General features: G+C 47.1%; 2 protein-coding genes across 13 annotated transcripts in view; one reads left to right on the plus strand and one right to left on the minus strand.

Moving 5' to 3' along the window:
• Comt (catechol-O-methyltransferase) overlaps positions 1-15032 on the minus strand; it is a 22683-nt gene extending 7651 nt beyond the window's left edge. The window contains exons 1-2 of one of the 7 annotated variants that reach the window (XM_023711610.1): positions 14899-14992; positions 1619-1731 (exon numbers count right to left, since the gene is read on the minus strand). Coding sequence is in view for 2 of the 7 variants with exons in the window: in XM_023711607.1 (XP_023567375.1) it covers positions 6370-6447 (78 nt within the window). In the remaining 5 variants the exon portion in view is untranslated. Of the gene's footprint in view, positions 1-1618; positions 1732-6369; positions 6478-9062; positions 9258-14898 lie in introns of those variants that run through there. The other 6 variants (XM_023711609.1, XM_004627977.2, XM_023711611.1 and 3 more) reach the window with 6 other exon arrangements.
• Positions 7065-20777, plus strand: part of Txnrd2 (thioredoxin reductase 2) — a 65856-nt gene continuing 52143 nt past the window's right edge. For 2 of the 6 annotated variants that reach the window (XM_023711604.1, XM_004627978.2), the window contains exons 1-2: positions 15020-15148; positions 19656-19724. In XM_023711604.1, coding sequence (XP_023567372.1) covers positions 15046-15148; positions 19656-19724 — 172 coding nt within the window. In that variant the 5' untranslated portion in view covers positions 15020-15045. Of the gene's footprint in view, positions 7084-14954; positions 15149-16424; positions 16443-19655; positions 19725-20777 lie in introns of those variants that run through there. The other 4 variants (XM_023711606.1, XM_023711602.1, XM_023711603.1 and 1 more) reach the window with 4 other exon arrangements.

Below are 20777 nucleotides of genomic sequence, written 5' to 3' on the forward strand. Positions count from 1 at the left end.
TTTTTCTTTTTTTGTGGAACAGAGGATTGAACTCAGGCCCTTGTGCTTGCCAGAGAAGCGCTTATTCCACTGAGCCATCTCCCCGGTCCTTTACTTTATATTTTGAAAGGGGCTCTTCCTATGTTGCTACATTGCCCAGGATAGGCTTGAACTTTCAATCCTTCTGCTTCAGCCTCCCAGAGTGCTAAGATTACAGGCCCATGCCACCAGGCCTGGCTTTTCTCTTGTCACTCAGCCCTGTATTAGGTGGGTTCATAGAACCAGTCAAAGAGCCTTCAGGGGAACTACAGGAGAATACAGGCATCTCTTCTTCCCCTAAAGTCTGGGATTGGGGAGCCCCTCTGCCCTCACTGAGGTACGTCATAGGTTTGGCCCACAGACCCTCTAAATCCATACATAAGGCTAGGACATAGCTCAGTAGTAAAGCACTTGCTTAGAAAAGTATGAGGCCCAGATGGTTCCTCAACACCAAAAGAAGCAAAAAACAAAATCCCACTCAGGGTGGGTGGCCAGGACCTAGTCAGATAGAAACCAGAAGACCCTAGCTAACATGGAACAGAGTTCACAGTGTTCAAGCAGAAACCCGTGATTCAGGCCAGACTCTAAAATGGAAAAGGAAACAAGAAAGAGGAACTTGCAGGCTTCTATGAGGGGCCTTGTGATCCCTCAAGATCCTGTTCTCCGTGCCAGGGAGATGGCTCAATGGAATAAGCGCTTCCCTACAAGCGCAATGGCCTGAGTTCAACCCCTGGTTCTGCCAAAAAGAAAAAAAAATCTTGTTCTCAGGGAGACTGTTTGAGGACAATCTTAAGACTCCCAGCCCCAAGGTAGTTTGGAGGGCAAGGACACTCAGAAGTCAAAGCAGAATATAAACAGGAGATACAAAAAATAAATTATTATTTTTTTTTAAAAAGAAGATAAACAGGAGAATGAAGGATTTGGCCCAGTAGGGACAATGTGGGCACCCAGACTTGGGCCTGTTTACAGAGTGGACATGTGATCAGCAGGTCTGTGCACATGTGCGCACACCCTGCTTTGCCCACTGGCACTCACTGGCTGACTGATATCTGCAGCTGCTTCTTAGCCTGGCTTCTACCCTCTAGCTGCAAGAGAGCTCTGGGCTCCACTTGTCTGAGCCCCGTAGCCAAGTGGAAAGAATTTGTGCAGAGTTCAATTTTGTCTTTGGATAATCATTAACATAAACCACGATCTAGAAATAACCAGGGTCCAGCTATCTCAGCCTCTTCCTCAGAGGCTAGCCTTATTTGGCCTTCTCTGATGGGGCAAAGGCAGGGAGTCACCTCTTCAGCTTCAGATGAGACCACAGAGGTAACAGGACATAAGGTGGAATGACTCCCAATTAGGGACTCAAGGAACAGTCTCTTAGGTCTTCAGGTCTGAACTGCCCTGTGGATTATACTGACATCTGTGCCAGCACCTCGTGAAAAGCAAAAAAAAAAAAGGAACCACTTTGCTCAGGAAAGCCACTGATAAACTGGGCAATGACACACAGGAGAAAAGCCTGGTTACAAAGAACACACACAGATCACTAACAGAGAAATGACCCAAGAGAACAAGTTTACAGGGAAAGGCCAAGGGAACCAGGTGCAGGTCTTACAGTCAATGTGAGTTGTCTTTGCCTGTGGTGAGCCCCAGGTCCTTCTCACCCCAGCAGGAGGGGAATCATACCATCTTCTTAGCTTGGTGTTGAGCCGCTAGGAGCTCCATGTCCTATATAGTGGCAGGCAGAACACCAACAGTGGGGTATAGTTCAATGCAAAGGCCCTAAAGTCAATCCCCACAACCACAATAAAGCAGGCACTAGGGTGTAGCTCAGTGCTATGTCACTTGCCTAACTTGCCTAAAACTCTCTGTTTAATCCCCAGCACTGCAAAACAAAGACCTAGAAATGGTTACGAATAAATATCCAAGCCAGGTGTAGTGGTGAACCCCTTAATCTGCGTACTCGGGAGGCTGAGGCATAAGGATTGCTGTAAGTTCGAGGTTAGCCTGGGCTACACAGTGAGCCTAAGACCAGCCTGAGTTACAGAGTGAGACCCTGTCTCAAAAAGCTAAATAGGGCCAACGAGATAGCAGATTAAAGTGCCTGCTTAGGCAGACATAAGGGCTGGGGTTTGATCCCCAGTGTGCCGTGCAGGCCCTGCCCCTGGGGTGCATGCTGAGCTGGTGACTAAGACTGGGTGTGATGGCGCGCGCCTGCAATCCCAGCACTTGGCTGAAAAGAGGAGGATCATGAGTCTGATCTACATAGTGAGACCCTATAGACCCTGTATTAAATACAAAAAATAAAAATAAAATTTAAAAGCTAAGTAAGTACCCAATGTAAAAAGGATATTATTTTTTTTAATGTATTTATTACAGGGTCTACAGGGTCTCACTACACAGATCGGACAGACCCCTAGTGATTCTCCTGTTTTCAGCCTCCCAAGTGCTGGGATTACAGGTGCGTACTTCCATGCCCAGTCTCAATCGCCATTTCATCGCACCTAGGGGGCAGGACCGGCACAGTATACAGGGATCGAAGCCCGGCCCCTGCATCTGCCTAAGCAGGCACTTTAATCTGCTGAGCTATCTGGCCACCCCATAAAGGGATATTACTTTTTTTTTTTGGCGGAACCGGGATTTGAACTCAGGCCCTTGCACTTGCCAGGAAAATGCTTATTCTACTGAGCCATCTCCCTGGCCCCAACGGATATTATTCTTAAATAGCAAATTGCTTGATAGATCCTAGAGTCCTCCACTATAAATTTCAATCTGATAACACTTGAATTGTATAAGAATTTGATGTCAATTTCTAATCACTAGGTCTAACTTCATAAATGTGCAAAGACCAAATCCCTCAGGGCTTGGAGGGAGGGAGCAAAAGGAAAGACCCACACCTGCAGGCTGGGGCACTGAAGCCCCACTTCTTCCCCTTGGGAGGGAACTGCTGGTAGGGCAGGCCAGGTGGCTTCATGGAGTGTGCCACATGCTGACCAGTCCCAGCCATGCCTCATGCCCACTTCCCACCAAGTCCTCCCCACTCTCCTGAGCAAGGAGCACAGGAGAGTATTCAAGTCCAGTATTCCCAGTGGAGCTTCCCTTTTTGAAAGGTGGATTCCTAACAAATGCCTCCACTGCCAGGTAGTTCCTGGTTAAGAAGCCTTACTTTCTACCTCCACCTTATCACAGGGTCTTGGGGTTCTCCTGTGAGCATGAGGCACTGAGGCCCAGGGTAGAGGGCCTGGGTGTCACAGGCCATCAGTCAGGAGAGGCCTCTGGCCACACTGCCTCCTGAATGAAGGCCTTGTGTGGCCTCGCTGTGCTCCTGTGTAGTGCTCCTGGACGGTCCTCCTCTGTTTTGCCCAGCTGTGGGGAGAAGAGGTTTAGGGCCCTGCCTGGACAGACACTGCCCAGAAACTGCCTAGGGTTTGGCACAACAGAAGAAATTACAAGTGAGGGAAGTAGGGGGAAGGAGGCTCTGAAAACATTGTAAAGCAAATTGCATGGGAACTGGTGAAAGGAACCATCAGAGCTGAGCAGGTGCTCCTCTCCTTGAATTGCTGCCCTTCTAACTTCCATGAGGAAACCAAACAGTTCATCTCATTTGGGTCCCCTCCAGCCACAGCTCTGGGTCCACAATGGGCACTGTTGGGACTAACTGCTCAGGGGCTCTGGGCATGGGCCACCACAGATAACACCTTTACATGCTGATCATCACTGTGTGAAACATTAAGGAAGATATCAACAAATGGAATGGAAGACTTCATATTGATTTTTTTTCATACTGTTAAGATAACCACAATGCCCAGAACAATCTACAAATTTCATGCAATCTCTATGAAAAAAATCCCAAGGGCTTTTTTTTTTTCAGAAATAGAAAATCCTAGGGTCAGATAGCTTAGTGGCATAAGTGCCAGCCTGGCAAGTGCAAGGTCCTGAGTTTGATCCCTGGCACCAAAAAAAAAAAAAAAAAAAAAAAAAAAAAAAAAAAAGAAAAAAAGAAAGAAGAAAGGAGGAGAAGGAGGAAGAAGAAGAAAGAAAAAGGAAGGAGAAGGAGGAGGGGAATGGGGAAGAACAGAAGAGAGGAGAGGAGGGGGAGGTAGGATGGGGAGGAGGAGGGGGAGGACAAGGAGAGTATCCTAAAAAATCCTATAGAGCCAGCCAGATAGCTCAGCAGACTAAAGCGCCTGCTTAGGCAGGCTCAGGGACCGGGGTTCGATCCCCAGTGTGCTGCACTGGTCCAGCCCCCAGGGTGCACTGAGACTGCAACTGAGACTGGGTGTGGAGGTGCGCACTTGTAATCCCAGCACTTGGAAGGCTGAAGACAGGAGGATCACTATGAGTCCAATCTGCATAGTGAGACCCTGTACTAAGTACATTAAAAAAAATAATCCTATGGAGCCATGCCCATAGGCTCTTGACTACAATCCCAGCATTTGGGAGGCTGAGGCAAGAGGATTTCAAGGCTAACTTGTGCTACACAGTGAGTTCAAAATCTGCCTTAACTACATAGCAAAATCATGTCTCAAAAAAAGAAAAATTCCTGTGGAATCTCAAGGGACCCTTGAGGGCCGGGGAGACAGCTCAGTAGAATAAGCATTTCCCTGTCAAGCGCAAAGGCCTGAGTTCAATCCCCGGTTCCACAAAAAAAAAAAAAAAAGGGACCCTTGAGCCAATTTTGAAAAAGAACAAAGTTGGAAGACTAAGTGAAATAAACACACAAGCTTAAATACCAGATGGTTTCTCTTATATAAAAGAAAAAGTATAAATAAATCAAAAGGAAAAATAAATATAGATAATAACAGGCAGAGAGGTAGAAAGAGAGAGAGAGATTTTGCAAATAAGAGGACCAGGAGACGATAAGAGGGAGGAAGGAGGAGAGGAAGACATAAAAAGAACTAAGATATGTTATGTACTTCTACCAACTCCCCACAATGAATGTAATTGTTATGTACTGCACATATGTGCTAATAAAAAGTTTTAAAATCTGGAAGTTTTTTTTTTTTTTAATTTAAAACTAAATACAGGGAGTAGTTAACACAGTATGGTACTATTATAAAGACACATATAGGGGCTGGTGAGATGGCTCAGTGGTCTAAAGCACCTACTTAGAACAAGCTTAGCAAAACACAGGGACCGCGGGTCAATCCCCCAGCACCACATGCCGGCCAGCCCCGTCCCCTGGTGGGCTGAGCTGGCCACACACAAAAATAAATAAATAAATAAATAAATTTTTAAAAAGACACATATAGGGCCAGGGAGATGGCTCAGTAGAATAAGCACTGCCCTGACAAGCACAAGGACCTGAGTTCAATCCCTGAAAAAAAGACGCATATACAAACCAAAGGAGTAGAATTGAGAGTCTAGAAATAAATCTTCAAGACTATGGTCAAATGATTTTTGACAAGGGTGCCAAGATACCCAGTGAAATAGAAATCTCTTTAATAAATGTTGTTAGGGCAACTGAATATTCACATGCAAAAGAATGACCAGCTTACATTATATACAATTTTTAAAAACAACAATAGAACCCCTTAAAGCAGGTCAAAAACCTGACAGAGCTAGAACTGCCAAGCATGGTGCCACATGCCTGTAATCCCAGCACTCGGGAGGCTAGGGAAGTAAAACTGCAAGTTCAAGGCCAGCCTGGGCTACATAGAAAGACCATTAAAAACAAACAACAACAACAATGAAAAACAGTAAAGCTTGAAAGAAAATATAAAAAGTCAGTGATTTGGGATTTGGCAAGACACAGGCATCAAAGAAAAATAGGTTGAGCTTCATTAAAATTAACAACTTCTATGCAACCAAGAACATGATTATCAAGAGAAGGAAAGGGTAATCCATACAATGGGGCAAAATGTTTGTAAATCAGATCTGATGAGTGTTTAATATCCAGAATATATAAAGTACTCATACAACTTAACAAAAAAGAAAAACAGTTCAATTTAAAAATGGGATATGGGGCTTATTTATCATGGTGAGACCCGGGTTCAATTCCAAGCTCCACAAAAACCAAAACAAAAACTCATGCCAAAGACATAGCTTCACACTCATTCATCCAAATGCCCTCCCCACCCCCCTGTTCAGTACGAGGCCTTCACACTATACTATAACCCCGGCCCTCCTCCCCCCTTTTGAGACTGTCTCACTGTGCGTTCAAGGCTGCCCTCAAACTTGCAGCCATCCTCCTGCCTCAGTCTCCCAAGTGCTGGGATCATAGGCATGTACTACCATGCCAGTTTAAAATTGCTTTTTCTGCCCCCAAAGGAAAATAACAAGTGCTGGTAAGTATGTGGAGACATTGGAGCCCTTGTGCACTGCTGGTGAGAATGAGCTCCTCAGAAAAATCACACAAAGATTTACCTCCTGACACAGCAATTCCACATCCAGGTGCACACCCAGGAAAGCGGAAAGCAGGGACTCAGACCCACACGTGTTCATTCATGCTCCCAAAACATTATTCACAGTGGCCTGAAGGTGAGCAATGCCACTGCTGTTACACGTCCTGTGACATGGCTGAACCTCAAGGTATTACACAAGTGAAATCAGACTCAAAAGGACAAATACTGTTAGATTTCATGTTTGTGGAATGCCTCCAAAAGGCAAATCTATAGAGACAGAAATTAAAGGTTAACAGAGGCTGAACGGGGGAGGGTGAGTAATCATTGCTTAATGGGTACAGAGTTTCTGTTTAGGATGAAGAAAAAGTTTTGTAAATTGTGGTAAAGGTTACACAATGCAGTGAACGTGTGCGATGATAGAAGAAAACTTTGGGGATTGTTGCCCTGTTTACAAAGATCCGAGCGTAGAGGAGGAAAGCTAACCAGCTAATGGCTAGCTGCTAGCAAAAGCAACAAAAGGATCCTGTATGTGGAAACCTGGGCGGAGAGTGTGGGGTATAGCCTGTGCCGGACACACCTGACATCCTGAAGTCTGCACCCTCACACTCCCCCCTCAAAAGAAATCCCTGGATGTTGAAATCTTGACTTTAATTCCATCACTGCTTACCAGCCAGGACTGCTGCAGACTGTTCATATATCAACTTTCTGCATTTTAACCCCAACCAATCCAGAAGCAGTAAGTACTTCTCCATATAGACTATCTCTGCCCATAGGTTGCTTGTTTTTTGTTTTGTTTTGTTTTGTTTTGTTTTGTTTTGTTTTGTTTTTGTGGTAACAGGGATTGAACTCAGGACCCTGCGCTTGCCAGGCAAGTGCTTATTCTACTGAGCTATCTCCCTGAGGCCAGTTTGCCTGTTTTGAGTTATACTGCCCTTCCTATTTATGGCCAATGTAGGTTATGGTGGTTTTTTTCTCCAAAGGTTATTTGTTTGTGTGGGGGCGGGGGTATCGGGGATTGAGTCCAAGGCCTTCACACTGAGCCATTTTATTATTTATTTGTTTGAGTCAAGGTCTCTCTCTGTAGTTAGGCTGCCTTTGAACTCACTATGCAGCCTAGGCTAGCCAAAAACTCACTGCAGTCCTCTTCCCTCAACCTCCTGAGTGCTGGGATTACAGGTAAACTATTTCATTTTTTGAGGCAGGGTCTTGCTAAATTGCCCAGGTTGGACTTGAACTTGTAATCCTCCTGCCTCAGCTGCTCAGAGTGCTAGGATTACAGGTGTATGCTACCACACCTGGCAGAAATTTGTCCCAGATCTTGGGCTTTTCTTTTTCTGGCTAGCATCTGTCACGGTTCAATAAACCATTTTATTTTCACAGTTCTCTCTGGGAGTCTTGGCTTAACATTCCAATGAGTTGTACACTTAGAAATGATAAATTGTAAGTTCTGAATACCACAACTAAAAACAAAATAAGAGTACAGCACTTGCCTCACATGTGTAAGGCCCCTGGGTTTATTCCCAGCACAGGAAAAAAAAAAAAAAAAAAAAAAAAAAAAACAGTAGTGGAACAAAATTTTTAAAAGCAAACCCTGCACTGGCCCTCTCTGTTCTAAAAAGGAAGAAAAGACATGCCATTCCTAATAAGGAAGCAAGACTCAGAAAACTACTCCAATATCCAGACCTCTCTCTACTCAGTGGAGCTGACCACGCTTCCTGCCTGCTGCCACTCACCCAACCTGTGCCCCTGGGAGGGATGCCCACCCACTATCACAGGTAAAGGGACCAACTTATTATAGCAGAATCTGCTTACCCCATGCTCTTCCTTGCCACGAGCCTTTGCCATGTATGGCCAGTGGCAAGAAGCAATGGGTCACAGCCATTTCTGCAAAGATGGTACCAGGCCTGAGCAAGAACACCCCAACGCACACACCCATTCCTTATCATAAGCCCACTGAAGTACGTCTCTCTCCAGGACCAAACTCTGAACTATGATTTCCACTGTCTCCAGTCACCATTTGTATTTTCAAGACCCAAAGGAGGCAACCAAAATGCCTGGCAGTGGCCTGGATGGATAGCACACACCTGTATAAAAATTTTAAAAAGTCTGGCAGTTACTGGAGTGGGACTGTGGTGACATGGGTTTATAGTTCCAGCTACTTGGGAGGCTGAGACAAAAGGATCATCTGAGCTTAGGAGTTCAAGGCCAGCCTGAGCAACATAGTAAGACTCCATAGCAAAAATAAAGAGAAGGCTTGGGTGGAGCCCCCCAGCCACCCTCAGGTTAGGAGGTCAGGGTGGGTCACTGACACCCAAGGGCCATGTTTTGCAAACCTTTATGATAAAGTGTTTTGCTACCTCCATGATGACACAATCCAATTTCACCAAGGCCTGCCCTTTTCTGCAGCTAGGCAGAGTGGGGTAGGGCCTCTTCTGCACCTTGATCTTTCCTTGCTTGAAGACATGGCCAGCAGCTATAGTAGCTCCTCAAGAGTCAAGAATGGAACACCAACACTGGAGGACATTCCAAAAGGGATAGGTTCCAGGGGCCTAAGTCACTGCTGCTGAATGCCTGTGATCTCCCAGGCCTGAAAGGTGCCCAGGGTAGAGTATTCCTGTGTTCCACACCCACCAAAGACCCTCAGAAGTGTCAAGCTTGTCTGTGTTGCAGTCACCTCCCCCAGGACAAACTCTGGGATGCTCTGTTGCATCTCACCTTTTGGGTGCCTCCATTTGTCAGAAAAAGCTGCAGGAATGGAGCAGAGATGCTGTGCATGCCAACAGTACTTGTGCTCTTTCTGTATAGGTGGCCACTGGCCAGGCCACCACTGTTTTTTCCAGTGCCAGTGTCCTTGGACCTGGACTTGGGTTTTGTCAAAGCCTCTGCTGTACTTTTCAAGCTGCCTCTGCCCTCATTTGCTAGTTCTATGAGCACTGGTGGACTGAACTGTCTAGACAGAGGCTGGGAAAGGAAACTCAAAGGAAGCCCTAGGAGGCAGGCCAAGCCCAATGCCAGCCTTAGGAGCAGGGCCATGGGACTTGGTGCTGAGCCCATTTCCTCCTTTGTAAAATGAGTGATTGCCCCGGTCTCCAGCATGGTGGAGGGCTACACTCAGTAAGAGTCTATATAAAATCTAACATCGAATGATTTGTTCTAATGGTGTTTGTAAATAGGATCACAAGTCCGCATCTTGTACAGCAATTAACCACTAAGAAGAATATATGCAGTGTATTATTTGTTGAAACTGTACTTCCGATTTGATTTGAAACTGTCTCATTGCTATCTGTTTATCAATAAAACTTTGAAAAAAAAAATCTAACATCTGCCTGCCATGAGCAGGTATGCAAGAAACCCAAGGCAAAGTGGGTATGGTGATACACACCTATAATCCAAGCACTTTGGGAAGTTGAGGCAGGTGGATTGGAAATTTGAGTCCAGCCTGCGCTATTTAGTGACTCAGTGAGATCCTGTCTCAGGGTGAAATATAAAATTTTTTAAATGGCTGGGATATAGCTTTATGTGAAGGTCCTGGGCTCAAAACCCAGTGCTAGGGCTGGAGAGATGGCTCAGTGGTCTAAAGCACCTACTTGGAACAAGCTCGGCAAAGCACAGGGGCCGCGGTTCGATCCCCCAGCACCACATGCCAGCCAGCCCTGCCCCCTGGTGGGCTGAGCTGGCCACACACACACACACACACACACACACACACACACACACACACACACACACACACACACTAAATGTAAAAAAATAAAAATTAAAAAAAAAAAACCAGTGCTGGAAGAAAAGGAAGAAGAAGAGGAAGAGAAATCGGGGGAGGAGGAAGGAGAGAAGGGGGGAGGAGGAGAGGGAGGTAGAGGAGGCCTGGAATCTTGGGCATGTGACTATGCCTAGAGGTCAGCATTCCAGCCATGCTCACACGTTCTGCTTCCGGACTGTCTTTGTGTTGCAGCCAGTTCATCACAGCTCTCAGCTGGGCACTCTTCTCTCCCACCTTTACTATTCCCTAGATGACACTCAGCTATTTTTATTTATTTTTTTGCAGTGCTGGGGATTGAGCCCAGGTCCTTACATATGTTAGGCAAGCTCTACCAGTAACCTACATCCCTAGCCATGGCAGAGATAAGCAGCTGCCTCCATGAGAAAGGGAGCCATATTAGCTGTAGATCTGATCAGAAATAGTCGTTTGGGTGGCAGGCAGCTGAAAGGCCACATAGAATTCATCACCATACCAAATGGTCTACAGGCAGTCTTCACACCTGGAGCAGCCCTGACTAGTGACACAGGAAGTCCTGCAGAATTACTGCACATTCCTTTCTCTGCTCCAGAAAACAAACAAACAACAACAACAACAAAAAAAAAAAACCCATGACAGTGACTGACATATCTAGGCTGCCATCACCACACACATTCAGAAAAAAAACCAGAAATCCATCAGATCGTGACTTTTGTCCTCATTCTGTTGTAGGCAGCTGAATTAGATAGAAATGTTATAGGCAGTCAGACAGGACAACTAGGCCCTCAAGAAGACAGCACAGAAGATACCTTGCAACTCTAAGAGACGGACACTCCTGCTGGAGGCCAGACCTAAGCACCAAAGATTGAGCAAATGCTCACCTCCCTAAAGGTAAGCATCCGGGATGGATCATCACCTTGAGGAAGCCAGAAAGAATCACTAATTCAACCACTACCAGCTGGCTGGCTACTGGATAAACTCCTGTTCTATATTCTTGCCCGCTTGTTATGTCCTGGAATAATCAATTTTACCTGAGCAATGGTGCTTGTAACCTTATTGGTTGACCATAGTTTTGTCCCACCTCATGCCCACCTAAGCCAGTTCCCATGTTCTCCACCTTAGACCTGCTTCACCCCATGATTTTGCTCTATAAAAATCCCTGGAAATGGCACATTCCCAGGACAACCCACTCGGGTACCCCTTTTGTCCCTCTCTTGAACAGGAGTTTTCTTTCCCCCAATAAACATTCTGCTCTTAACCTGTTTGATCCTAAAATTCATTCTTTTGGTTTTAGAGAATATGAACTCATCCCAGGTACCTTTCAGATACCAGGTACCTTGGGAGTTTCATTCCCCTATATCAATTCTACTGTCTAAAACACACCTAGACATTGACATTTAGAGATCTCCATGGACTGCCACAGGACTCAAAAACTGGGTTTATAGTGTTCCAACCATTAACGTTTTTTTCCAAATGTTTCACAGAAATATCCTTCATTAAATGCCAGATCGGGGGCCTGCCCATTACCTCAGGTGTTTAAGTGCCTGCTGAAACAAAGCAGTCAGGCTCAGATGCTGTGGTTCTATCCCCTCATCCTCAAGCCAAACCAGACCTGCACTGAAGGCATCCTGAGTGCCCACCCCCCAAAAAAATCCTAAATGCCAGATCACTGATACATCCAGCAAATAGCCTCATCCTAATTCAGCTTTTTATTATTTCTTGAATAAAAGAATTCATGATGGCTCCTATTGTTCAGAAGAAAGAAGAATGTCTTTTCTTCACTTGAACAACAGGGTCACTAATAAGACTCTTGACCAAAATCTGACCAGGCTCCTTCTAAAGACTCAAAAACAGCGGCTGGTGAGATGGCTCAGTGGTCTAAAGCACCTACTTAGAACAAGCTTAGCAAAGCACAGGGACTGCAGTTCAATCCCCCAGCACCACATGCCAGCCAACCCCGCCCCCTGGTGGGCTGAGCTGGCCACACACACACACAAAATAAATAAATAAATATTTAAAAAAAATAAAGACTCAAAAACAGTTTCTAGCACTTCAAGGTCACATTCCTATGATGGCTGAACTGCACCCCCATCCCCACCCCTGGCCAAATGCCTACCTAAGAAAATTCAAAGTTGTGAGTCAATTAGGGACCACTACGTGAGACAGTGGTGGGACAGAAAGCTGGGACAGCAAAAATACTACAAACACCTGGGTACAGTAAACTATTACCCTTAGTAGAATGGTATCTTTCTATTGGTATCTACATAAAATGAGACACCAAGAAAAACCTAAATAAGCCTTCTAGCTTCATTTGCTCTTAGTCAACTTAAAATCACTATTTTTGGAGGACATATAGCTAGGAAATATATTAGCTGATGTATAGGTTATGATAATAGCTATCAGACTATCGGGCTCCACTCAAACATGACTACCCCACTATACAATCTATCTGCCAGGAGAGATATTGTTGTCAGCTCTCAGCAAACACAGGATGTCATAAAAGAGATAAGCTAGAGCTAAATACACCTAAACATTCACACAGGACTTTGCCCACTAATGCATGAAACATCCAGAGAATTTTGTCTGTCCATTGATGTCCCTTGCCTTCTTTCAAGTCATATAAAAAAAGCCCACTTCTCTTTGCTCCCTACGGATGGCTTTTTCGCCTGCCCTTTGTCTGCTTGCACCCAGGCACAATAAATTCTACCCCATGTTACCTCTGTACAAGCCTTGTGGTCTCAGCTGGTCTCCGCCTCTTGCCATTGATTACAACAGTGAATTGAATTACTTCCCAGAGACTTCGAAGCCATATCACTAAAAAAACACTACCTAGGCCTGCAGAAATATGATGGCTGACTAAAATAGGATAAAAGCTTTGACATCGCTGTTTTCATAGTTTGTCTTTCCTTTTGCTGCATCTTGAGCCTTGGGTCAGATTCTACACAGCTGTGCATGTAGTCATGTTGATGATCTAAAAATGTTTAGTCCAGGGGCCAGGGAGATGGCTCGGTAGAATAAGCTCTTCCCTGGCAAGCACAAGGGTCTGAGTTCAATCCCCAGTTCCGCCAAAAACCAAACAAAACAAAATAAAAATGTTTAGTCCAAGACTTAACAAGGGTCAACTTGCCCTACTGCTCTGTTGGAGCCAATGTGTGTTTTCTTTTCCCTCCCTTTATTCTTGTGTTGCTTTAGCAATTACAAAAGCCTAAATGCCTAAAGTCCTCTGGCCCTATCATAGAGCTCAGACCCACAAGGCCAGGATGTTTTACACAGGCTAAGAGTAACAGATCCTATTCAAAAATTCAGCAGCCTCAAGGAAAAATTTACTGTGACTATGCAGTGGTCCAAGTCTCTCACAAAAAGGTTTTTTGGAACCATGTCCCTAGCCAATAGAAAACAGCAGACTTCAATCCACTCCAACATATCCATAAAAATCTGTTCTTTTTGAACCAGCAGCTTGGTCACTATCTAGACTGTTAACTCCTTTTAGTCGTAGTCCCACTTTGGCTGAAGCCTCTTTTCCCCACAAAAAAAACTTTCCCTGTGCAGGAATGTGTGTGTTTGCAATACTGGCCCAGTCTTGGACCAGATTCAAAAGATCATACCCTCTGGTAACAGTTGCAAAAGAGATTATCAGTTTATTCCAGCCATCAGTTACAAATAGAAGGCTTGACTCCCAGCTTCTGAGAGAAGATGGGAGTCTGACTTCTACAAGCTCTAGAAGAAAACCTAGATATGTTTTCCATGGACCTACTCTCCCTAATTTTTGTAACTGTTCATTTCCTTGACTTTACTTCTTACCCTTTTTCCTCTGAAACATTCATTCATTCCCCCTACACAAAATGGAATGGAGCTCAGCTCTTTCCCCTACAGTCAGCAGTTTCTAAGTAAAGCTGTTGTTTCCACCTTACCCCATGTCTAGCTGTGTTTTTCTTTGACATGGTAACCTCCTTCCTCCCTACCCCTCCTGGTTTTCAGTGAAGTCCTACTACGCCTGCCCCAGGTGTGGAGGAACTTGTTTCACAATAAAAAGCAACAGGAGGGGCTGGGGAGATTGCTCAATTGAATAAGTGCTTGCCTGGCAAGGGCAAGGGTCTGAGTTCAATCCCTGACTCCGCCAACAGAAAAAAAAAATTTAAAAAAAAAGGGGGGGCAGCAAGAGGACACCAAAATCCGTGGTTGGAAAAAGCCCAAATGCTATCTGTTAGGAGGGGACTGGGGTAACTTTCTCATTTTGCGTCATTCCCAGGTAGGATTGAGGCTTCTGCATATCACCCAGGCGTTTGGTCCTGGGCCCCTTCCTGATGAGGCAGCCACTTCGTATAAAGAAAAGGCTCCGGGTATACCTCAAGGTCTCCAAAAGCAAACCTGTTGGGGAGATTACCGAACCCTTCTGCACCCAGGGCACCACAGATGCAGACTTGGGCAAATTTTAGCTCTAATTCCAGCCCAAGACCCAAGTGGGACCCCGTCGCGGGTCAGGCCACACCCTCAGCAGGTCTTACTCCAGGGCAGGCCAACCCTCCAGTACTGACGCCCCCCCCGCCCCCATTCCAGCACAGATCTTCAATCCCCTGTCCAAAAGAAATCTAGGGACCTTTGTCCCGAGACATTCCCGCTACTCCAGGTAAAATCTTCACCCATGCCCAGACTCCCAACTCCCATCCTGAGCTTCTCAGCCCACACCGGGAGACCCCCCACCCCCACCCCCATCCCCCGGCCGCGCCCCGAGATCGGTTCTCTTCCAGCCGGCCCAAATTCCCCAGTCCAGGGCGGATGCCCCTAGGGTTCTAAGGCCGCGGCCCAAGGACAGACCTTCAAGGGGGGAAGAACGCAATGCCTTCCCCACCTCCGCCAGCGGGCGCACTCACCTCGCTCCGAAGTGATTTGGGCCGGAACGCGCGTCCGCGGCGGAGCAGGCAGCGCGGAGGGCAGCCCCAGCCTCTCAGAGGCCCGGCAGCTATGGCGGCGATGGCGAGGGCTCTGCCGAGACCCGGAAGGCGATTCCGGTGGCGGATTTGGGCCTCGGCGGGCGGGGCGCGGGGCGCGGCGGGAGGCGCGGCAGGTAGGGCGGGTTTCGGGGTGACAGAGTCCCCCCGGGGGTATCCGTGGAACCTGGAGAGTGTCCACACGGCCTTAGGGGTGTCCCCACTGGGGTGTCCACGTGGGGGTGTCCCTGGGAACGGAGTCGGGTGCCCAGCGGAGGGTGACCGCTCACTGGTGTCTTTATATGGATGTCTTGGGGTAGGGATCAGACCTGCTTCTAGTCAGGTAGCCCCTTTCTCAGATAAAGAAACTGAGGCTGAGAGGCAGTTCTTGTCCTGAGTTCTGCTGTACTGGCTGCACCTGCAGAATTTGGGAGTTTGTGTCCCCCAACCCCAGGATTAACTGTGGTCCTGACCAGGATGATGTCCCAGCTTGAGGGCACTAGGCACCTCCTCCACAAAGCCCTGTGGCTGCACCCCACAGGTGCTCCTTACTTGCGTTTGCACAGGTAGGAAATGAATGAGTTGACCAGAGGAAATCAAAGGGATCAATGCCCCCAGTGCATGTGGGACTCTGTGGGTACCCTGGGAAAGGGGAAGATACATTTGTCTCTGAGCCATGAAAGGCCATTGACCAAATCAGTACAATCATTAATAGCATCAAGTGATGTGAGCATCAGAGGCTAGGCATCAGATCAGCCAGGAAGGTTTATACCAAACCCAGTTACTTAGTGGGTTCCCCTGGTGTGGCCAGTCCCTTGCCTGTGCCTGTAGCAGCTAGCCCTCACCCTTCCCTCTAGGTGTAAGTTACAGAACTCAACTCTTCCAGCAAAAAGTGAATGTGGAGGTGTGTGAGCAAGGACAGCTCAGGATTTCACAGAGATGGTGGTTCTGAGAGACAAAGTGCCTGGCCCTTGGCCAGCTGTGAATTTAGGAAGAACAGCCTGACAGTGTATAAATGGGCTTTGGGAACCGTGGCTGTGAGGATGGCCCTGTAGAGCTCCAGGGGGTGAAACTCGAGGGCTGATCTTGGAGCAACTTTGCTGAGCACAGGGACCCTAGCCAAGGACCCTTGTCTTTTAGAATCTCTTTATTACATTGGTGTGGGCCCATTGACTCTTCTTAAACGTACTGGGATGGGGGGGGGAACCCAAGACCAAATGCATCCGTGCTAGTGGAGTCATCACTCCACCTGGTGGCAGTAAATAAGAGCTGCAGGTGTGGTTACCAGTTTAGGCCCCCTTAGGTAACTAATCTAAGGGTAGAACATTTCTTTTCAGCCTGGCAAGAGGCTCTGCCACCTTGAGGATTTTGACCCAAGGCCTACAGAGTGCTGGCAGCAAGGGGAGCCCTGAGGACTAGATCTTTGCCCAGGTGACAAGCTGACAAAGGTGTAATCCCCAAAGTTGACTCCCAAGTCCCATTCTGAGTTTCCTCCACTTTAGCCTCACAGCTTCTTTTGGAGGAAAAAGATACCTATCCTTCTGAGCTTGGGGGTGGGTGGTGCTGCCTCTGGATAGGAAGTAGAATGGCAATACTACTAGCATCATCTGTCTCCTGAAACCTTTCTGACAAGAGCTCCAGGAAAGGATAACAACTGCACCAAAGGCTCCTGGAGGTGTCTGCCCTCGATGGCCAGCCTGCCTGTTGATGTGTGTCTTGCAGGAAGCCTTCTTAACCTTCACTACATGCACTGGGCTGCTGTTTGCTGGCCCTGCACTAGGCACTAGATTTAGAAAGGAGCAGAAAATTAACAATGTGATCAGAAGGCCAGAACAAAGCAGAGACACATTCTGAGCCCTGTGGCCAGGGAGGGCAAGGCTGGCTGAAGTGGGCAAGGACCAGAATGTAAGGGTTTCTCCCAGGCAACACCCACTGTTCAGCTCTTCTGCAGAGCTGCATCGGTGTTACCCACCTGTAGGCTCCAAACCCTCCCAAGAGCTAAAAAGTAGATATACTTGCAGCTGTTCCACTGTGGGTGTGTTCCAGTGGTTTATAAGGCTGAGAAGGTTCTGGGTGTGCCTGGGAGAGGGCAGATGGCCCAAGATAAGTCTGCAGTCCATGACAGCCAGCCCTGCCTATTGCCTGGTGGCAGGCAGAGTGGGCACAATGCAGTACTGTTGGGCAAAACATCCCAGTGAGAACCCTTCTCTAGTGACAGAAAAAACAGATGTCTACAACGAAAGGTAGGAACGTTTGCTGGGGCAAAGCTTTGAGGTCCCTGCCTACTACCAGGTAGCAGGAAAGGAAAGAGGAGGGCCTTGACCAGTAGGTTTGTGCTTCTAGTTACAGCTTTTTTCTGCTACCATTCGTCACTGATTCTCTGGACTTGCAGAGCCGTTAGGCCTTTTCATAGTCCTTGAGTTGAACGTAGAATTGGGTATGCTTTGGATTGAGTATGACTCCATCGAGTTCTGTATGCATGAATGCCAGCTGCTGGATAGCAGTTAGGGTGGGTTCAACAATGTGGCTGGCCAGCTACAGACCACGGGCCTTTTTTGGGCTCTTGGTCTGTGTTCCTGTGATTCACAAGCCCTGACTGAGCAGCCAATGCCACAGAGTCATGGGTGTGCCAGTGTAACTGTATCCTTGCCAGGCCAGGAAGATTTAGGTGGCTGCAAGACAGGTGCATCCTTTTCACAATAGATGCTAGGCTTTAATGCTGTTGGAGGGCTGGATAAATAGCTTGGCAGTTTAAGTGCCTATGTGGCAAGTGCAAGAACCCAGGTTTGATCTCCGGTACCACATGCCATGCCAGCCCCACACTTGAGTCTGCCACCAAAACCAGGCATGGTGACTCATGCCTATAATCCCAGCACTGGGGAGGCTGAGACAGGAGGATCACTATGAGACTGAGTCATGTAGTGAGACTCTGTACCAAATAAATAAATAAAAGATTAAAAAAAATAATGCTGGTAGATTAGATGCCCGAGCCTTGGATGGCAAGCCTGCTTTTGTCACAAGACTCCTGGTCCTTGCCTGGGAGCAATGGCCACATCCAGATACCGTGGGAGAATGGCAGTTTCAGCAGGCTCATGTCTACAGAGGGACTGATATCACTGCTTGTTTATACCCCAGGCCCTAGTTATGAGTCTCCAACCTTCCCTTGTCCCTATGACTGATCATTTTTTTATTATTTCTATCGTTTCTTGATGAAGGAGTAGCCCGGAGCTTGGCGTCCCCAACCGGCTTGGTTTAGAGCACTTAACTTCTCTCTGTTTCTCTCCAATCTCCCATCTCCACCCCATCAGGTTAATAGTACCCCTTCATTATTGTGGACTGATCAGGTCCCCAGTCTCCCAAACAAGTGTAAGGTGAAAACTAAATGAAGGAGGCAAATGGAATGATTTCAGGGCTTCAGAAGGATCAAAGCCCTCCCAAACAATTTGAAATTCTCTCAGGGCTAAGACCAAGATCTTCTCTGGGTGGCCTATATTTATTTAGTTATCAGAAGAAGGGAGAGGAGTGCTCAAGAAGGGCAGAACCACTCAAGGACTTCTCCATGTAAGGTATTAAGTTCATTTACCTGGGTATGAGATGACTTACAGTTTTTATCTAGTTGTGCTTGGATCCAGGTATCCATGGTTGTGACCTTGTCTTACCCTTTCAGGCTTCACTTGCCCTTCTAGGCCTCAGTAGGGATCAGTGACTCACAGAAGTTCACTTACTATGAGTCCACTGCCAATCTCCAGCCAAGGAGCCTAGGCCTTGGACAGACTCACAAGTAGACATGGAAAGCCAGTTGGTTAATTTAAGTCCTGCTCAGGGCTGGTTTGTAGTGGTCTCCATCACACCTCACCTGTTTGGGGCTGTTTCTTGCTTGCTTTCCAAGGAGTAGCTTGCAGAGTAAACATATGATGCCTCCTACAGGGGAGAAGGGCTCTGGCATCCCCACTGAGCCTAAACAGGGAGGCAAACCGAAGGCATCCTTCCCCAGGCAAACCGAAGGCATCCTTCCCCAGCATCCCTCCCAGAACCCTGAGACACATGGTTTTTTTTTTTTTTTTGTTTGTTTGTTTTGTTTTTTTTAATTTTTTTACATTTATTTATGTGTGTATGTGTGTGTGTGTGTGTGGCCAGCTCAGCCCACCAGGGGGCGGGGCTGGCTGGCATGTGGTGCTGGGGGATTGAACCACGGTCCCTGTGCTTTGCCAAGCTTGTTCCAAGTAGGTGCTTTAGACCACTGAGCCATCTCACCAGCCCCGACACATGGTTTTTAAATGGCAGGGACTACACTATTCTTATTCACTGTAACAAAGGGTCACTGTTATAGCTGAAAGGAGTATGTATTCAAGGGAAACATTTTTAGCTCTGTACCTGGCTCAGAACTCTGAAGTTTCAAATTCTGAGAAGTCCTGCTGGGTATGGAGGAGGAGTGTGGTTTGCAAAGGTGATCACATAGTACACTTTGCTTGGATTTTTGGATTTGTGCAGATCTGTATAGAGTTACTTTGTTCTGGGGTCTCCCATCCTGAGAAAATAGATCCCATACCGTATTTGACCAGATGGAGCTTCTTGCCCTTTGGAGGTAGTGGAGGACCTTCTGGGTCTGGCTCCTTTCATTCTCACTGCTCATCTCTTCCCCAGCAGGGCCGCAGGACTACGATCTCCTGGTAATTGGCGGGGGATCTGGTGGCCTGGCTTGTGCCAAAGAAGGTACGTATCTTGAGTCCAGTGTCCCTACTTGCATGACAAGGCCTGGAAGCTTGGGTTCTCCTGGAGAGGGCACCTGTGTCAGGTTGGGCCTGAGTGCCTGTGAGCAGAATGGATCCCCTAGGCAGCTGCCCCGCTAAGGTTACCCCAGTAACCTCACTGTTCTGCTGCTCACGGTGGCCTGATGGGAGGCCACAGCAGTGCTTAAGTCAGAGCAGTCTTTGCTCATAGTGGAAGACCCCAGATCTCACAGGATCTGCCCCAACTTCCAATCTCAGCTCCTGCCACCCATGGTCTCCCCAGCCTCCTTGTTTTTCTGCATACACTTCTGTGAGCTTCTTCCTTCACCCTGGCTGCCTGTCCTGTCTGGTCTGCCTGCCTGCCAGGTTAGTAGTAGAATTGTCTCATTTCCTTCCAGTCTTTGCTGCCAAGATGGCCCTACTTAGAACTGCATCCTCCTGCTATCTCAGTCTTTGTCACCAGCTCTGCAGTTCTTGTTGGTGCTTGTACCTTCTGTTGTACAGAAGGTTCTGCAGGTCATGTCTGGGTCTCAGCCTGGCATTCAATGGGTGTTGAGTAAGACATATTGGGTGAACAGGCTAGGTCAGATGCATCTGGAGGCATGATCTCGCAGTTCATTGATATCCATGAAGCACTCTTTAGGACTCTGTGTAAGGGTTCTTGGTAGTCCACTTGGACCTTGCCTAAAGATGATAAGGAGGCAAGTGTGGGTGAATGGGGAGATAAGAAGACAGGAGTGAGGTGGGGCCCAAATGAGAAGGGGTCGAATGAATACTTTTGTGATGAAATTGTAGCTTTCTAACCTCAAGTCCTGGATTTTGGAGCCACAGATGGCATTAAGGAAATCCACTGTCCACAACTTGCTTGGAGGGATGGGTTGGGGGAAGTCTCCCTGCTGACTGGTGCCAACAGAGAGAAATGGAGCCAGCACCCCACTGGATCCTCAGAGCTTTGCCTGGAAATAGCACAGATATGGAGAACTATCTGTCGTAGTAGTTTTTAAAATTTTTTTTAATGTCTTTTTTTTTTTTTTTT

Source organism: Octodon degus, unplaced genomic scaffold (assembly GCF_000260255.1).
Source record: "Octodon degus isolate 3935 unplaced genomic scaffold, OctDeg1.0 scaffold00021, whole genome shotgun sequence".
NCBI classification, from domain to species: Eukaryota; Metazoa; Chordata; class Mammalia; order Rodentia; family Octodontidae; genus Octodon; species Octodon degus.